General features: G+C 41.9%; 1 protein-coding gene across 5 annotated transcripts in view; it reads left to right on the top strand.

Moving 5' to 3' along the window:
• The window catches only part of LAMA2 (laminin subunit alpha 2), a 349,942-nt gene that overhangs the window by 195,293 nt on the left and 140,151 nt on the right, over positions 1–14,498 (top strand). For 3 of the 5 annotated variants that reach the window (XM_053458972.1, XM_053458973.1, XM_053458974.1), the window contains exons 19-23: positions 3,941–4,152; positions 4,503–4,609; positions 6,917–7,180; positions 10,060–10,240; positions 10,359–10,495. In XM_053458972.1, the coding sequence (XP_053314947.1) occupies positions 3,941–4,152; positions 4,503–4,609; positions 6,917–7,180; positions 10,060–10,240; positions 10,359–10,495 (901 nt within the window). The remainder of the gene's footprint in view (positions 1–3,940; positions 4,153–4,502; positions 4,610–6,916; positions 7,181–10,059; positions 10,241–10,358; positions 10,496–14,498) is intronic. The other 2 variants (XM_053458975.1, XM_053458976.1) reach the window with 1 other exon arrangement.

The raw sequence follows: 14,498 nt of genomic DNA on the forward strand, positions 1-14,498 counted from the left end.
CCAAGAGAGCTCCTCCGCAGCTTCGCAATCTATCGGGATCTCATGATCGTACGAGAGACCCTGCTGTAGTAATCGATTCTTCAGGCGTTGCAACGCCCGATAATGCAGGGATCCGGGAAAAATGGCCTGAATGGAGGCCGACAACATCCCTATTACCCGTGCCAGGTGGCGAACAGTGAGCACTGGACGGTTTAACACTCTCCTGATTTCCTTCTTTATCATCTTCACCTTCGAATTCGGGAGATGCATAGACCCGTGGATGGAGTCTATCACAAACCCCAGGAACTCCAAGGACTGAGATGGAACGAGATCCGACTTCTTCCAATTGATTAAGAAACCTAGGTTTTGCAGAAGCGACATAGTCCATGACAGGTGAAGCTTTAGAGAGGCGACGTCTTGAGACATAATGAGCAAGTCGTCTAAGTAAATGATTAGACGCACCCCTTTCTCTCGCAACTTGCCCACCACTGGTTTCAAGAGCTTCGTGAAACACCACGGAGCAGATGAGAGGCCGAACGGTAGGCAAGTGAACTTCCACGTCTGGGAGGCCCAACGAAACTGAAGGAAATCCTGGTGTTCCCGTGCCATCGGAACCGTCAAGTAGGCATCTTGGAGGTCCAGTTTGACCATCCAGTCACCTATCTGCAACAGATCTTGTAAACAATGGATGCCTTCCATCTTGAAATGTTGGTAAGTAATGAAGGCATTTAGGTAACGAAGGTTGATGACTGGTCGAACACCCCCGCCCTTCTTGGCCACTAAGAATAGGTTGCTTACGAAACCCGGTGTGCCGGGAGGAACGGGAGTAATGGCCCCCTTGATGTACAAAGCTTGTACCTCCGCAGATATTAAGGTCACGTCTTTTTCGGAAAAATTTATTTTTCCGGGAAGCTGGCATTGAAACGGCGGGCACGTAAAATCTATCCTGTAACCCGATACGGTTTGAAGGACCCATGGGTCCGAGGTCAGGGACCTCCAAGCAACGTAATCGAATATAAGTCGACCTCCCACCTGACATTCTGGAAGAAAAAATGTTAGATTTGTACTTACCATAAGGGCGCCTGCCCTGGTAGGATCCCCTGGCACCCCTGTTCTGCCATGGACGGGAACGTTGCGGGAAAAAAGGCGTTGGCGCAGGCTTATGCTCTTGGAACTGAGATCTGGACAAACCGGGGCCTCGAGATCCAACGACCGAACCTCTGGAGTAGCGGCCGGGTAGACGGCCCCTGTGTCTACCGGCCCCTCTAAAAACCTTTCCACGGAAGACCTTCCGCATATTGGACTGAGCCTTGTCCAGAGCGGTAAATGTGTGTACGTAATTGCCCAATTCTTTGAGGAACGAATCGCCAAACAAAAAACCTTTTGCCTGTGGGCCAGGCTCAGACACAGCCATATCAACCAATTTGGGCTCAATCTTAAGTAATATAGCCTTGCGCCTTTCAGAGGCCAGCGCTGTGTTGGCGTTGCCAACCAAACAAATAATTCACTATACCCAACCTCGCAGGGTCAGAAGGTCCACCGGGGCACAACCAGATATGGCTTGTTCTATGGTCTCGAAAGGTTTCGTGGCTGGACCCAATATGTCCAGGATTTTATCCTGGCAATTTCGAAGAGAAAACTCGAGGCCTTTTTTAGATTTCCAACCTGTTTTTCCCAAGAACTGGGCGATCTTGGGATCCACCTCGGGGGTACTACATACATCATCAGGTAAAGAGGGCCTAGGGCATTCTGCCCTCATGTTATTCCTGGCCGCTTTATTCAATGGTTTACGGATCCTAGAGGCTACATATTGAGCCACATGAGGAATGGGAGACCATTCGGCTGACCTGGGATTAGACAAATCGTCAGGATTAAACAAAGGTTCACCCTGAGGGTCCAAAAGGGTATCCCCAGTAACCTGACCATAGGGGAGGTTAGGTAGGTCTGTATCACCAGGTGTCATATATTCATAGTCAGAGAAACCACTCTGATCAGTATCCACAGATACGTCTGAAACCTCCTCAGATGCCGAATCAGAGTCGGACGAGTCAGATAAGGTCTTAGCCTTTTTCCATTTACACATCGATTTTGCCCGATGCTGGGCTCTTTTACGTGGTGTAACCACGTCCTCTGAGACAGGACGTACCGTGTCCGACTTATGAGTTTTGGTGGTCAAATGCTTGTCACGTGTAGATTTGAATTTAGCCTTACAGGGAACCCCTGAGGGACCCTGCAAAGGCACATCATTACCAGATGCTAAGGCAGGCAATTGAGAGGCCTTAATGGCAGAAGAAATAGATTGGGAGATGTTGGAAGACATCATCCCCATAACTGAATGTAATGCCTGGGTAACAGATTTAGTCATGGTGGCATCTAGCAGGGAGTGAAACTCCTCAGAATTAATTATGTCCTCTTGTGGGTCCTCACCTTCCAAACACTCAGCCTCCTTACTTAAAGGAGGTTGGCCAGAGGGGCCTGGGAGATTAGGTGGAAAGGAATCCTTGCCAGAAAACATAATTGACAATGAAAACAAATCGGAACCAAACGGCAGAACAGAAAACCAACCATGTACCAGGATCAGCACAAATGAAAATGGCCGCCGTAGCGGATTAGGCGCCAGAAATTAAACTAATAATGCGGCGAACGGACAACAAATAAAACGTCCGAGAGACCCAGCCCCGATGAGAGGGGACAGGAGCAGGTTATATGGTCGTTGGAGCGGACCGAAACGAGCACGGCAAGACCGGGTAGGAGACGGCACAAATAAGAAAGTACGGCGTCAGAAACACAAGTGAAAATGGCCGCCGCGAGAGCAACGCGCATGCGCGAGACGCGGCACGGTAAAAAACCCAAGAGGCTCGGCCAAGGAAACAAATGACCGAACGCAATGACAGGCATAAAAATAAACACAGAACTAGGGAGAGAAAAGGGAGGAAGGCACAACCGCCCTCTCGGTGAAAAAGGTAAGACCAATAGCTATATGCAAAATCGTATACTTATCTCCTGAGGGAGCAGCAAAGAAAAGAGGAAGTTTGATGGATCCAGGCAGTTATATAGGAGGAGGAGTTTCCCTGATGTGCCTTATTGGATGCCTGGATATATGCTGATTGGTTTTCTTGTTTTCTTGTATTTTTTTCTAAATATTTCTTTGCTGCTGAGGGAATAAAGAAAAGAGTTATGCATAATGGGAGCCTCCGTGTCTTTATAAATTCCAAACTTGAAATCAGAAATGTAGACCTCGTAATGTTCAATAAGTATTACAAATCTATGTTTGTTGGATGTTGTTGAACTTCGGGGATGTATTTGTATGTGCATATGTACAGTCCGAAGAAAATGGTGAAATTGCATTTTTTTGTGAAGAAATACATATATATATTTTTTAACACTAGATTTGTAAGATGTGGAAATGGCTTCCGCATAAACATACTTCTGTGCCCCTAAATAAATAAGGTTTAAAAAAAATGGAAATGTGCAAATTCCAATTTAGACTTTGTATTGTCCCTTAACCATGCTAAAACTATGCATGTGTTACATTACTGAACTCAGGAGATGTTGCAGAATGCGAATTGTGAGGGTTTTTGTATATGCACTCATGCAGTGCAAGAAACTTTTTTTAGTACCACCAAGTATGTTGTTGTTGTTGGTGCAAGAGCAAATATGCATAAAATGTGCCCATATGCACCTAGGCAAAAACTATTGGTTGACAAAATACCGGTATATATATTTTTATTTACTGTCTGAAATGAGACATATGGTTTTTGTGGGTACAATAAATGAAAGAGGGTGAAATTACAGTTAAACAAAGACTGAAAACCCTTGTGTCTGCAAGAGTAAAATAGTGTAAAATACCTGCGTCCTTAAGGGGTTAACCATTTGTTTATTCATATTTCCACTTTACATCTAGATGTTGGAACAGTGTTGTGTTTTATTAATTATTAATGTATTTCTTAATTAACTTTAGGTGTGCAGAAGGGTATTTTGGGCAGCCTTCGCTACCTGGTGGATCTTGCAAACCTTGTGAATGCAGTAACAACCTCGATCTTTCAGCCCCTGGCTGTTGTAACACTGAGACAGGGGCCTGCCTTATATGTAAACCAGGAATAACTGGGGAGTATTGCAATAAGTGTGCTGATGGATATTTTGGAGACGCCCTTGGACCACTGAGCTGTCAAGGTGAGTACTTCTAAGCAATGAAAACGATGAACTAAGGCTCATTTCAGCTTTTAACATTGGATGCTGATAATAAAGATTGTTAAAGCCACCATTCTGACTATGTGCTATCTCAATCACTTTCTTAGTTACATGGGGGTCACTGGCTATATAATGTAATGGTGTTTAGCTTTACAAAGAAGGTGGTAGATGAGGCTAATATGATGAGGGAGTTTAAACATGAGTGGGATAGGTTTACAGCTATCTTATCAGAGACCAATGACTGGTAAAGACATGGACAGGCTAAATGGGCCGAATGGTTGTCAGCAAATTCTATGTTTCTAAGTTAATGGTTTTATTTTATGCTTGTTTAGCATGCAACTGCAATATCAATGGCTCCTTGTCCTCAAGTTGCAATCTTCAAACTGGACAGTGTGAATGCAAAAATAACGTGACCGGACGTCAGTGTGATGAGTGCTTGGTAAGTTACTAATGATTTCATTCTTTGTTTATTATCCAAGTAGTTCTTTAGAGCAGAAGTCAATGCTGTGATTTAGGCAGTAAAAGTGTTATTTTCCATAGTGTCTATCTTTTTCAGTGGTTGGTTATTAACCTCTCCAAGGTAATGGTGTTAACAAGTAGCTTCTTCTTTCTGTTTCTCCTTTGTTTTACTTAACTCTGTCTCAGGATTCTGCTAATTAAGTATTATGATATTTCCCTAAACTGAATACTGTGGCTTTAGCTAATGCCAGAGTTTAGCAACTGCCCTGTGAGAGGAGTGCTTTGTGAATGCATCAATTGCTGACCCTTCAGTTCAGTGTCCATTGATTAAAACTCACAGTTACAACCTTTGTGACCAGGCTGCTGCAAGTTCTGTAACTCACAGAAACGCTCCATGAGTTTCAGTGGAACTTGTCAGGATCTGATTTAGTGGGAAATGTTCCGTGCAAGCCAAGCCAAGTTAAGTTACCCCTTTGAGGGCAGATGATTTTTGACGTTTCTTAATTCATACAAGAGCCACACCACACAGGCAATGCATGGGCAGTAACACACAAATATAGATTGACAAATAGGCTCTATGGGCATCTGACAAGCAGCAAGTATAGTATGTTGTGACCCTAACATTAAAGAGTCTTGCATTCTGCTTGCAGGTCATGTTACTGTAAATTTATTATGTGCGTTCCATGCTGTGGTCCAGCGGAATTCTTATATGGATCTAGCCAGTGTGACATCCTCTTTACTTTTATACATTGTGCTTTATAGAATAAAATCAAAAGATAAAATAAAGACATAGAATACCCATGTCTACATGCTTTCATAATTTTACATTTGAACATTTTTCTCAACACTTAACATATTCATTGAATTGTTCTCTGAGTACAGTGCCAAAAGGGGTGTCTTCAAATAATACATCTTAAACCTCCAGTAATTCCCTTTGACATAAACTGTTCTATTTTATTTTTTAACATATTCCTTCTGAGAATTGGCATGTTAAAAAACTATTATACATATATTTTTGTATTCTCATTTGATTTGATTTGCTATTCACTTGAGCTTAAAGTACATGCAGAGTCCATTTATCATCTTAAACTACCTATTCAACTAAATCAAACTTTTATTACATAGTAAGATGTTATTCAATAGAGCTGCTATTAACAATGTCACATTTTTAACTGTTTTGTTTCACTCTTTGATAGCACCCAGAAAAGGCAGTAAAGAGTAAATGAATATTCAAAGAGATCAATAATTAAAGATTCATTGATTTAAATTAAGCTATCAAAAAGCCAAGGTCTAAATTTTGAGGCATCATATGGAAAATAATCTGCCTTGTAAGCAGATGTCTTCTCAAGAAAGAATTAGGAAACTTTTTTTGTTTGTATGACTGAAGGGTACCCTTAAATATAAGGGCAGTGAAAATGTCAAGTATGGTCAATTATTTGTCAAAAAAGCAACTAAACTAGTTAATAATTGATACTACATCATATACCAATTCCCAGAATTAGTGTCAAACTACTGGTTTGTATTGTTGTATTAAATTTGAGTCATTTGGGAGGATTCATTATTCATGGTTAGTTCAGCCTTCAAAGAAGGAGGATTTTGATGGAGTTAGCTCTTTATCATACAGAGTATGTGTGCTTGACATAGTGAGCCACATCTTACCTACACACTCATGGTTCAGTGACTGAGCTCTGCAGTCACAAGTTTCATACATTATTTTGTACTGGGATCTTCCCAGTCTATACATCCTTAAAAACAATATCCAATGCAGATAGTTGCAGATTCTGTTTGGTAATTTTTACCTTCCAGATAATCTGTTATTGTTTTTCTGTTTTCAACAGTTATTTTGCATTATTATTTAACTGTGAATTTCCATATTTGTTTTAAATGGACATTTAATACAATGCTAAAAGCAGGAAGTGGTCCCAAATGTACTACTTCATAAACCCTTCCATGCTTCTTGCTGTCCTATCACACTCTGTTTTCATTTAAAATAAGTGAGTTTTTTGAGATTTCTCAATGTACAAACAATGTATGTCAAAATGTAATCAGGTTCATCTATCATTTAACCACAGTTACCACTGGTTGTTCTTGTAATGTCTTTCAACCCACATAAAATATTCAACATCTTTTGACATTTTTTATATGGGTTCTGAAAACATTATGTTTTGTCTTGTAATAACATTGAACATAAATGTCAACACAGAGTATCATAACAATCTATCCTAAATTGCCTTTGCTGTTCTCTCTTTTATGTTGTTTTTAATCCCTTTGTTTTTTATTGGAAAAGCCCAACTGTTGGTGGGATTCTGAGGAGCAGATATGCTTGCCGTGTGGCTGCAGTCCCAGTGGCTCCATGTCACTGCGATGTGACATAACTGGGAGGTGTATCTGTAAACCAGAGTTCTTTGGGAAACGTTGTGAATTCAGAAAACAAGTATTTGAAAGGAAAAAGCCTACTCGAGTATCGCAGGGCATCCAAGCTCCAGCTAGACGATGGAGACCCACCAGTTCTCATGGTTGTCCGCGTGGTGCTTACAAACCGACAACTTTGGTAAACGGCGGTGCATTTGAGCACTGCATGGAATGGAGTTTAGCAATTCTGTGATTGCATGTAGACCAAGTGTGGTTAGCTGGAGTCATGTTGTTCTCTGCCAACTTCTTGCCTGATGAAGCAGTTCAAGTTGCCCAAGAAAACATGCCCACCTCTGGTGCTGACATTTGTGATGGCTGGTTATACTAAATCAAGGGTCTGTTGCATTTGAGAGGAATCTGACATTATAAATTACAATCCCTGAAAGGAACAGCTAAAATCCCTTCCAAGTGGCATCCTTTTTTAATGTTTAGCCATTGCAATAATGTCATAATACACTGACAAAGACCAATAAATTATTTGTGAGGATCATTTTTGGTAAATGTCTCTGTTATGATGTAATAGACCCCTACCTTTTCAAATGTTGTGGTATTGTAGTGATGAATCTAACAGCAGTTTATATAGGGTGTTTTTTCTGGTTTTGTTTTATGTTAGTTCCAAGTGAATATGCTTAAACTAATACGCGTTACAAGATATCATTAAATAGATCTAAAATTTCATATTTCTTATAGGATACATCTGAATAACTTAAGTCTTGTGGTTTACGTAGCAATGGTACAGTGTTTTTTTTAAACATGCATGTTACTGATCTGTAATGTGTTTGTGTGTTTTGCTTTGCAAGTTTTGTTTAACTGGTGTGCTATCTTACTGTTGTTCTAGATTTGCCAACCTCTTAACTCATTGTACAAAATTACTGTGGAATGATAAAACCTTTAATGACCTCTAAGTTGTTGGGTTTATTCACTTAAGCATTGTGTAGAAAGGATGTTGTGGTAGCAAAGTCACACAAGCTAGATGAAATTTCCAGGCTTACATTTTCTGCAATGCACACTTGCGTCAATAGTGCATTACAGTTGAGACAGGTTGCTTTCAAGTTACACATGAGATATTGGAGGGGGTTAAGTAAACATAACCACCCTTGTTTCCCATTCCATTTAAAATAATAAGCCTTTTCATAGCTTTCTATCCTCCAGCTTATGGGATGGAGGTGGTTAAATGTACTTTATCCTTTTGTGGAGACATAAGACTGTCCCGTGCTTTGCTCCCTCCTTGCCCTAAAGACCCTATAAAGGGCTCACCCACACCATAAGAATATAAATATATAAGAAAGAAGCCTGTTGAAAAAATCCTATCTGCAATAGATTGAAAAATGTCTGCTAATTTTATGATAGGGTCTAAATATACTGCCATGCACTAGCAGCCATTAGTAGAAGAACACTTGCCACCACTGCATTAGTTTATAGGTGGTTTCATCATTTATTTTTGTATTACATTTAAGCTTTTTCTATGTATGTCGGTAAATCAACGTGCGTGAAATTGACTGCACCTTGCAAATGATAAAGTTACAAGCACCCACAATTAACTCGTATAATAATAATTATACAACTTGTTTTGTGGATAGCATGCAAGTTGAGACACAGAGCCGGCCTTAGGTGTTCTGGCGCCCTGTGCGGACTACTCCTCTGGCGCCCCCCCATCCCAAAAAAATAAAGGAATAAAAACTTGTAACAAAACTCCCCTTTCTCACTATCTATCCCCCTGTATCACTATCTACCAACTCTGCCCCTTCTCACTGACCCCCCCTCTTCTCACTTCTCGCACGTACACCGATCCACACGTACACCGATCCACACATACACCGATCCACACATATATACCGATCCACACATATATACTGATCCACACATATATACCGATCCACACATACACCAATCCACACATACACCAATCCACACATACACCAATCCACACATATACCAATCCACAAATATACACCAATCCACAAATATACACCAATCCACACATATACACCAATCCACACATATATACCAATCCACACATACACTAATCCACACATATATACCGATCCACACATATATACCGATCCACACATATATACCGATCCACACATATATACCGATCCACACATACACCAATCCACACATACACCAATCCACACACACACCAATCCACACACATACCAATCCACACACATACCAATCCACACACATACCAATCCACACACATACCAATCCACACATATACACCAATCCACACATATACACCAATCCACACATATAAACCAATCCACACATATAAACCAATCCACACATATAAACCAATCCACACACATATACCAATCCACACACATATACCAATCCACACACATATACCAATCCACACACATACCAATCCACACATATACCAATCCACACATATACACCAATCCACACATATACACCAATCCACACATATACACCAATCCACACATATACACCAATCCACACATATAAACCAATCCACACATATAAACCAATCCACACAAATAAACCAATCCACACATATATACCAATCCACACATACACTAATCCACACATATATACCAATCCACACATACACCAATCCACACATACACTAATCCACACATATATACCAATCCACACATATATACCAATCCACACATATATACCAATCCACACATACACCAATCCACACACACACCAATCCACACATATACCCATCCACTCTCACTGTCACTGTCAACCCGGCTTAAAATCACTCAAGGGAGCCGGAGGTCTGTTAAAGACCTCGGATACCGCTCCCTTGCGAGCCTGGTCCTCCAGCGGCGGACATTACTGTCCGTCTCTGGAGGGGTGCTGGGTGCCGCAAGTTGGCACCCCATGATGAGCGGTCGCACAGGTCGCACACCCCAAAGGCCGGCCCTGTTGAGACATATTGTTTTCCGTTATCCTTTAGTGAAGATTGCTTTTAAAATGCTTATTGAGCTTCTGGAATATTATAGTTCCCCTTTATGATCGCTAAACGTTTTATTTTTTTAGCCACAAACCTATGGTCTGCAGTATTCGCAGGGCTGCATCCCTTGCAACTGTAACTCTTTTGGCTCAAAATCCTTCGATTGTGATGACAGTGGTCAATGTACTTGCCAACCAGGAGTTGCCGGGAAGAAATGTGATCATTGCGGTCGTGGATTTTATAACTTCCAAGAAGGAGGATGTACCCGTATGTAGAATTTCTTTATTTCTATTTGCTTAAATCTATATTGGTATGAGAAAATGTAAGTGCTAGAAGAATTCTGTGATCTTTCTTTGTTTTCTAATGGGTTGTGTTTCCTATACAGCCTGTGATTGCCCTCATGTTGGAAATAATTGTGATGCTGACACTGGTCATTGTGTTTGTCCTACCAACACCATTGGTGAACAATGTGATAAATGTGCACCAAACCACTGGGGATACAGCATTATCACCGGATGCAAGGTTTGTGGATTCTATATTTTCTCAGTAGGCCAAGGAATGGCTAAACATATTATTGACTTGTATGTAACAAGGCTGAGATTGTCTATAGCTTTATTGATTAACTACCATTTTGCTTTCAGTTAAGTGTCACAGTTTTGCAGTCTGTGGTTTTATATACCAATATGTTACTATCTAACCAATGCACATATATATATATATATATATGCACAATATCCACTTGGGGTGTACTCACTTTTGTTGCCAAGGTTTAGACATTAATGGCTGTGTGTTGAGTTATTTTGAGGGGACAGCAAATTTACACTGTTATACAGGCTGTACACTCACTACTTTACATCGTAGCAGAGTGTCACTTCTGCAATGTTGTCACATGATAAGATATAAGATATAGACTTTACGCTTTACGTGATGAATGTAAAAGCATGTTTTGGTTTTACTTAATGCAGAATAATACATTAGGCCTTCCCTGTTTACAAAAGGTACACATGTCTTATTTACAAAGACAGCCTGGACACTGACAGCAGAAGCCGGCATCGCATGAAAACCGGAAAGCTGTTACATTTCAAAATGCCCGATCGCGCGATCGGGCATTCCCTTCCGGGTTGCGTCTGTGAGGACCTGCATAGAGATCACAGTGTGATCGGTGCAGGGGGATCGCGGGGAGGGGAGTGAGAAACCATGTCTCTCACCCCCCTCTCGTCCTGAAACAGAAAAGCAGGAAAAAAAAGGTTAGTCATTTAAAAAATAATATTAAAAAAATCATTAAAATAATAATATAAATAATAAAAAAATAATAATGTGAGCTAAGTGATGTTATTGTGACATCACTGGCATGTTCAGGAGGTCCCTAAGAGGACCTCTAACCATTTTTGTGTAAAAAAAATATATATATATATATATCAAATAGGTCTGACTATGAGACGACTAAGATCCAGATCCCCCGCAGCTGCAGGGGACCTGGATCAGAGTTCCGATGTCGCACCGGTGCGGGGAATTCTCTCTGAAAGTCGGGGAAGGTCTGGACGCAGACAACCCCCGCTGCTAGCCACACCTCCTTCCGGCTGCAGCGTAAGTTGTCTACGCGAATCGCGTAGACATCTACACGCTGCCCCGGCTGCATGACAGGGGAGTCAGAAGCACCGGTAAGTTGGGGGGGTGTTAAATGGGGGGCTTAAGGCATTTCTGGAGGCAGAGTGTTCTATAAAATGCCTTTTAACACCCTTAATGCCACTCTGCCTCCAGAAATGCCTTTTTAAATCTCTATACGCCACTCTGCCTCCTGAAATGCTTTAACCCCTTGATGACAATTGCCGGTCCGGGCACGTCACCGAAAATCAAGTCGATAACGACAATTGACGTGCCAGGACCGGCACGTCTTTAAACGGGTACAGAAAGCGAACTATTTTCGCTTTTTGCACCGAAACGGCGTTGCTGTAATGCCTCGACCCTGGCCCCTCCCCGGGGCGTCAACATCCACCATAAGTTTTAAAAGCGTTTAGGAGGCGATCAACGGAACTATCAGGGGAACCTTCAAGTTGAAAAAACATATAAAAAAAAATGTAAAAAAAAGGCAAAAAAAAAAAAAATATATATATAAAAAATATATTTTTGTGAGCAAGTCCTAAAATTAGCATATTAGCTTAAAACAATTCTCGCATGGAAAGAGTTAAAATACTGGCATATTAAATGCCCATGGGGCGTCTACTTTTAAAAAATGTATGATTTGATGGGGTAAATTGAATTGGCCAGGTTCAACAAGGTCCCAATTAACACGGGGGGAAGGATGGCCACACATCTAATTTCCAATTAGAAAAATGCACACGTACCAAATGTGGCCTTTTAGTTCCCCCAAAAAATGACAAACCCATGCATGTGGGGTATCACTGTACTCAGGAGATGTTGCTGAACACATATTGGGGTGTCGTGTGACAGCGGCATATACCAGGAGCTGTAAATTCATACATAAAGTAGGTGTGTGTGTGGGAAAAATACACACACAAAAATATTACTGCAAACTTTGAAACAATGCTGGTGGTAAAATGTGTGCATGGAAAGAGTTAAAATACCAGCATTTAAAATACCCTGTGGTGTGTAGTTTTCAAAAATATATGGTTTTGTTGGGCACACTGAAATGGCCCGGCTCAAAGATGTACCAAATAGGGCATGGGCAGTGGATCCCCAAATCAGGGCCGGACTGGCCCACCGGGATACCGGGAAATTTCCCGGTGGGCCGGCAGGTCCGTGGGCTGGGACCAGGGGCGGGCTGGGACCTGAGCGGCCGCTGGGTGCTGATGCGGCCGGCCGGCGCTACTATAATACTTTTTTCTTAATTTAATATGGCAAGCTGGTCCGGCTTGCCATATTAAATTTTAAAAATGTATTACAGTATCGCCGGCCGACCGCATCGGCACCCAGCAGCCGTGTGCGATGGCCGCCTAGTGATGGGAGCAGTGTGAGGGGTGAAAGCTCCGTCCCCTCGCACTGACCTTTCACCCCTCACGCTGCTCCCATCTCTATGCGGCCGTCAGATTGCTGGGAATGTAATCTGAACGGCCGGTGCGTGCTGATGCCGCCGGCCGCCTCTGCTTTAATACTTTTTTTTTACTTTATATGGCGAGCCGATCCAGCTTACCATATAAATAAAAAAAAAAGTGTTAAAGTAGCTCCGGCCGGGGGCATCAGCACGCACCGGCCGTTTAGACTACATTCCCAGCAGCCTGATGGGAGCAGCGTGAGGGGTGGAAGCTCCGCCCCTCGCACTCAGACTGCTGCAGCACCGGATGTCAGGTCAGTGACATCCTGTCATTAGAGAGAAGAGATCAGAGGACGGAAGTCAAGAGAAGTAGAAGGTGAGTAAAATAAAGTATTTTTTTGTACAAAATGTATAATATTTTTTTGAATGTGTTAAAAACAAAAAAAATCGGCATGTGTGTGTATGTGAGTGTGCCCCCCTATATGCCACTCTGCCTCCAGAAATGCCTTTTACCCCCCTATATGCCACTCTGTCCCATGACATGCCTTTTAACCCCCTATATGCCAGAGTGGCATATATGGGTATAAGGCATTTCTGGATGCAGAGTGACATATAGGGGATTAAAAGGCATATGATGGGACAGAGTGGCATATAGGGGAACATAAGGCTTTTTTGGAGGCAGAGTGCCCCATGATATGCCTTTTAACCCCCTTTATGCCACTCTGCCTCCAGAAATGCCTTATACCCATATATGCCACTCTGTCCCATGATATGCCTTCTAACCCCCTATATGCCACTCTGCCATATAGGGGGTTAAAAGGCATATCATGGGACAGAGTGGCATATAGGGGTATAAGGCATTTCTGGATGCAGAGTGACATAGAGGAGGTCAAAAGGCATATCTGGAGGTATAGTGGCAAAAGGGGGGTTAAAAGGCATATCACGGGGCAGAGTGGCATATAGGTGGGTATAAAGCATATCGGGGAGGCAGAGTGGCATATAGGAGGGCATAAGGCTTTTCTGGAGGCAGAGTGCCCAATGATATGCCTTTTAACCCCCTATATGCCACTCTGCCTCCAGGAATGCCTTATACCCCCTATATGCCGCTCTGTCCCATGATATGCCTTTTGACCCCTATATGGCAGAGTGGCATACAGGGGGTTAAAAGGCATATCATGGGACAGAGTGGCATATAGGGGGTATAAGGCATTTCTGGAGGCAGAGTGGCATATAGGGGGTTAGAAGGCATATCAGGGGGCAGAGTGGCAAGCCTGGGGGCAGAGGTGCATAACTCGGGGGTAGGATGGCAAATAAAAGGGAAAAAAACAAACATGTCTCAATCATAGCTTTTATTAAATATGAAAAAAATAGTCTACATGAATTAATAAAGAAATAAAAGTTTCTTACCAGAATATCGTGAAGAATAATGTCATCACTGTTTTGTTCCACTGAACTTTTTCATCTAAAATGTTCGCTGTAGTAAATGTTTTGATCCCATTATGTGTAATGTATTTCATTTATTAGGGCCTTTTA

Source organism: Spea bombifrons, chromosome 3 (assembly GCF_027358695.1).
Source record: "Spea bombifrons isolate aSpeBom1 chromosome 3, aSpeBom1.2.pri, whole genome shotgun sequence".
Lineage (NCBI taxonomy): Eukaryota > Metazoa > Chordata > Amphibia > Anura > Pelobatidae > Spea > Spea bombifrons.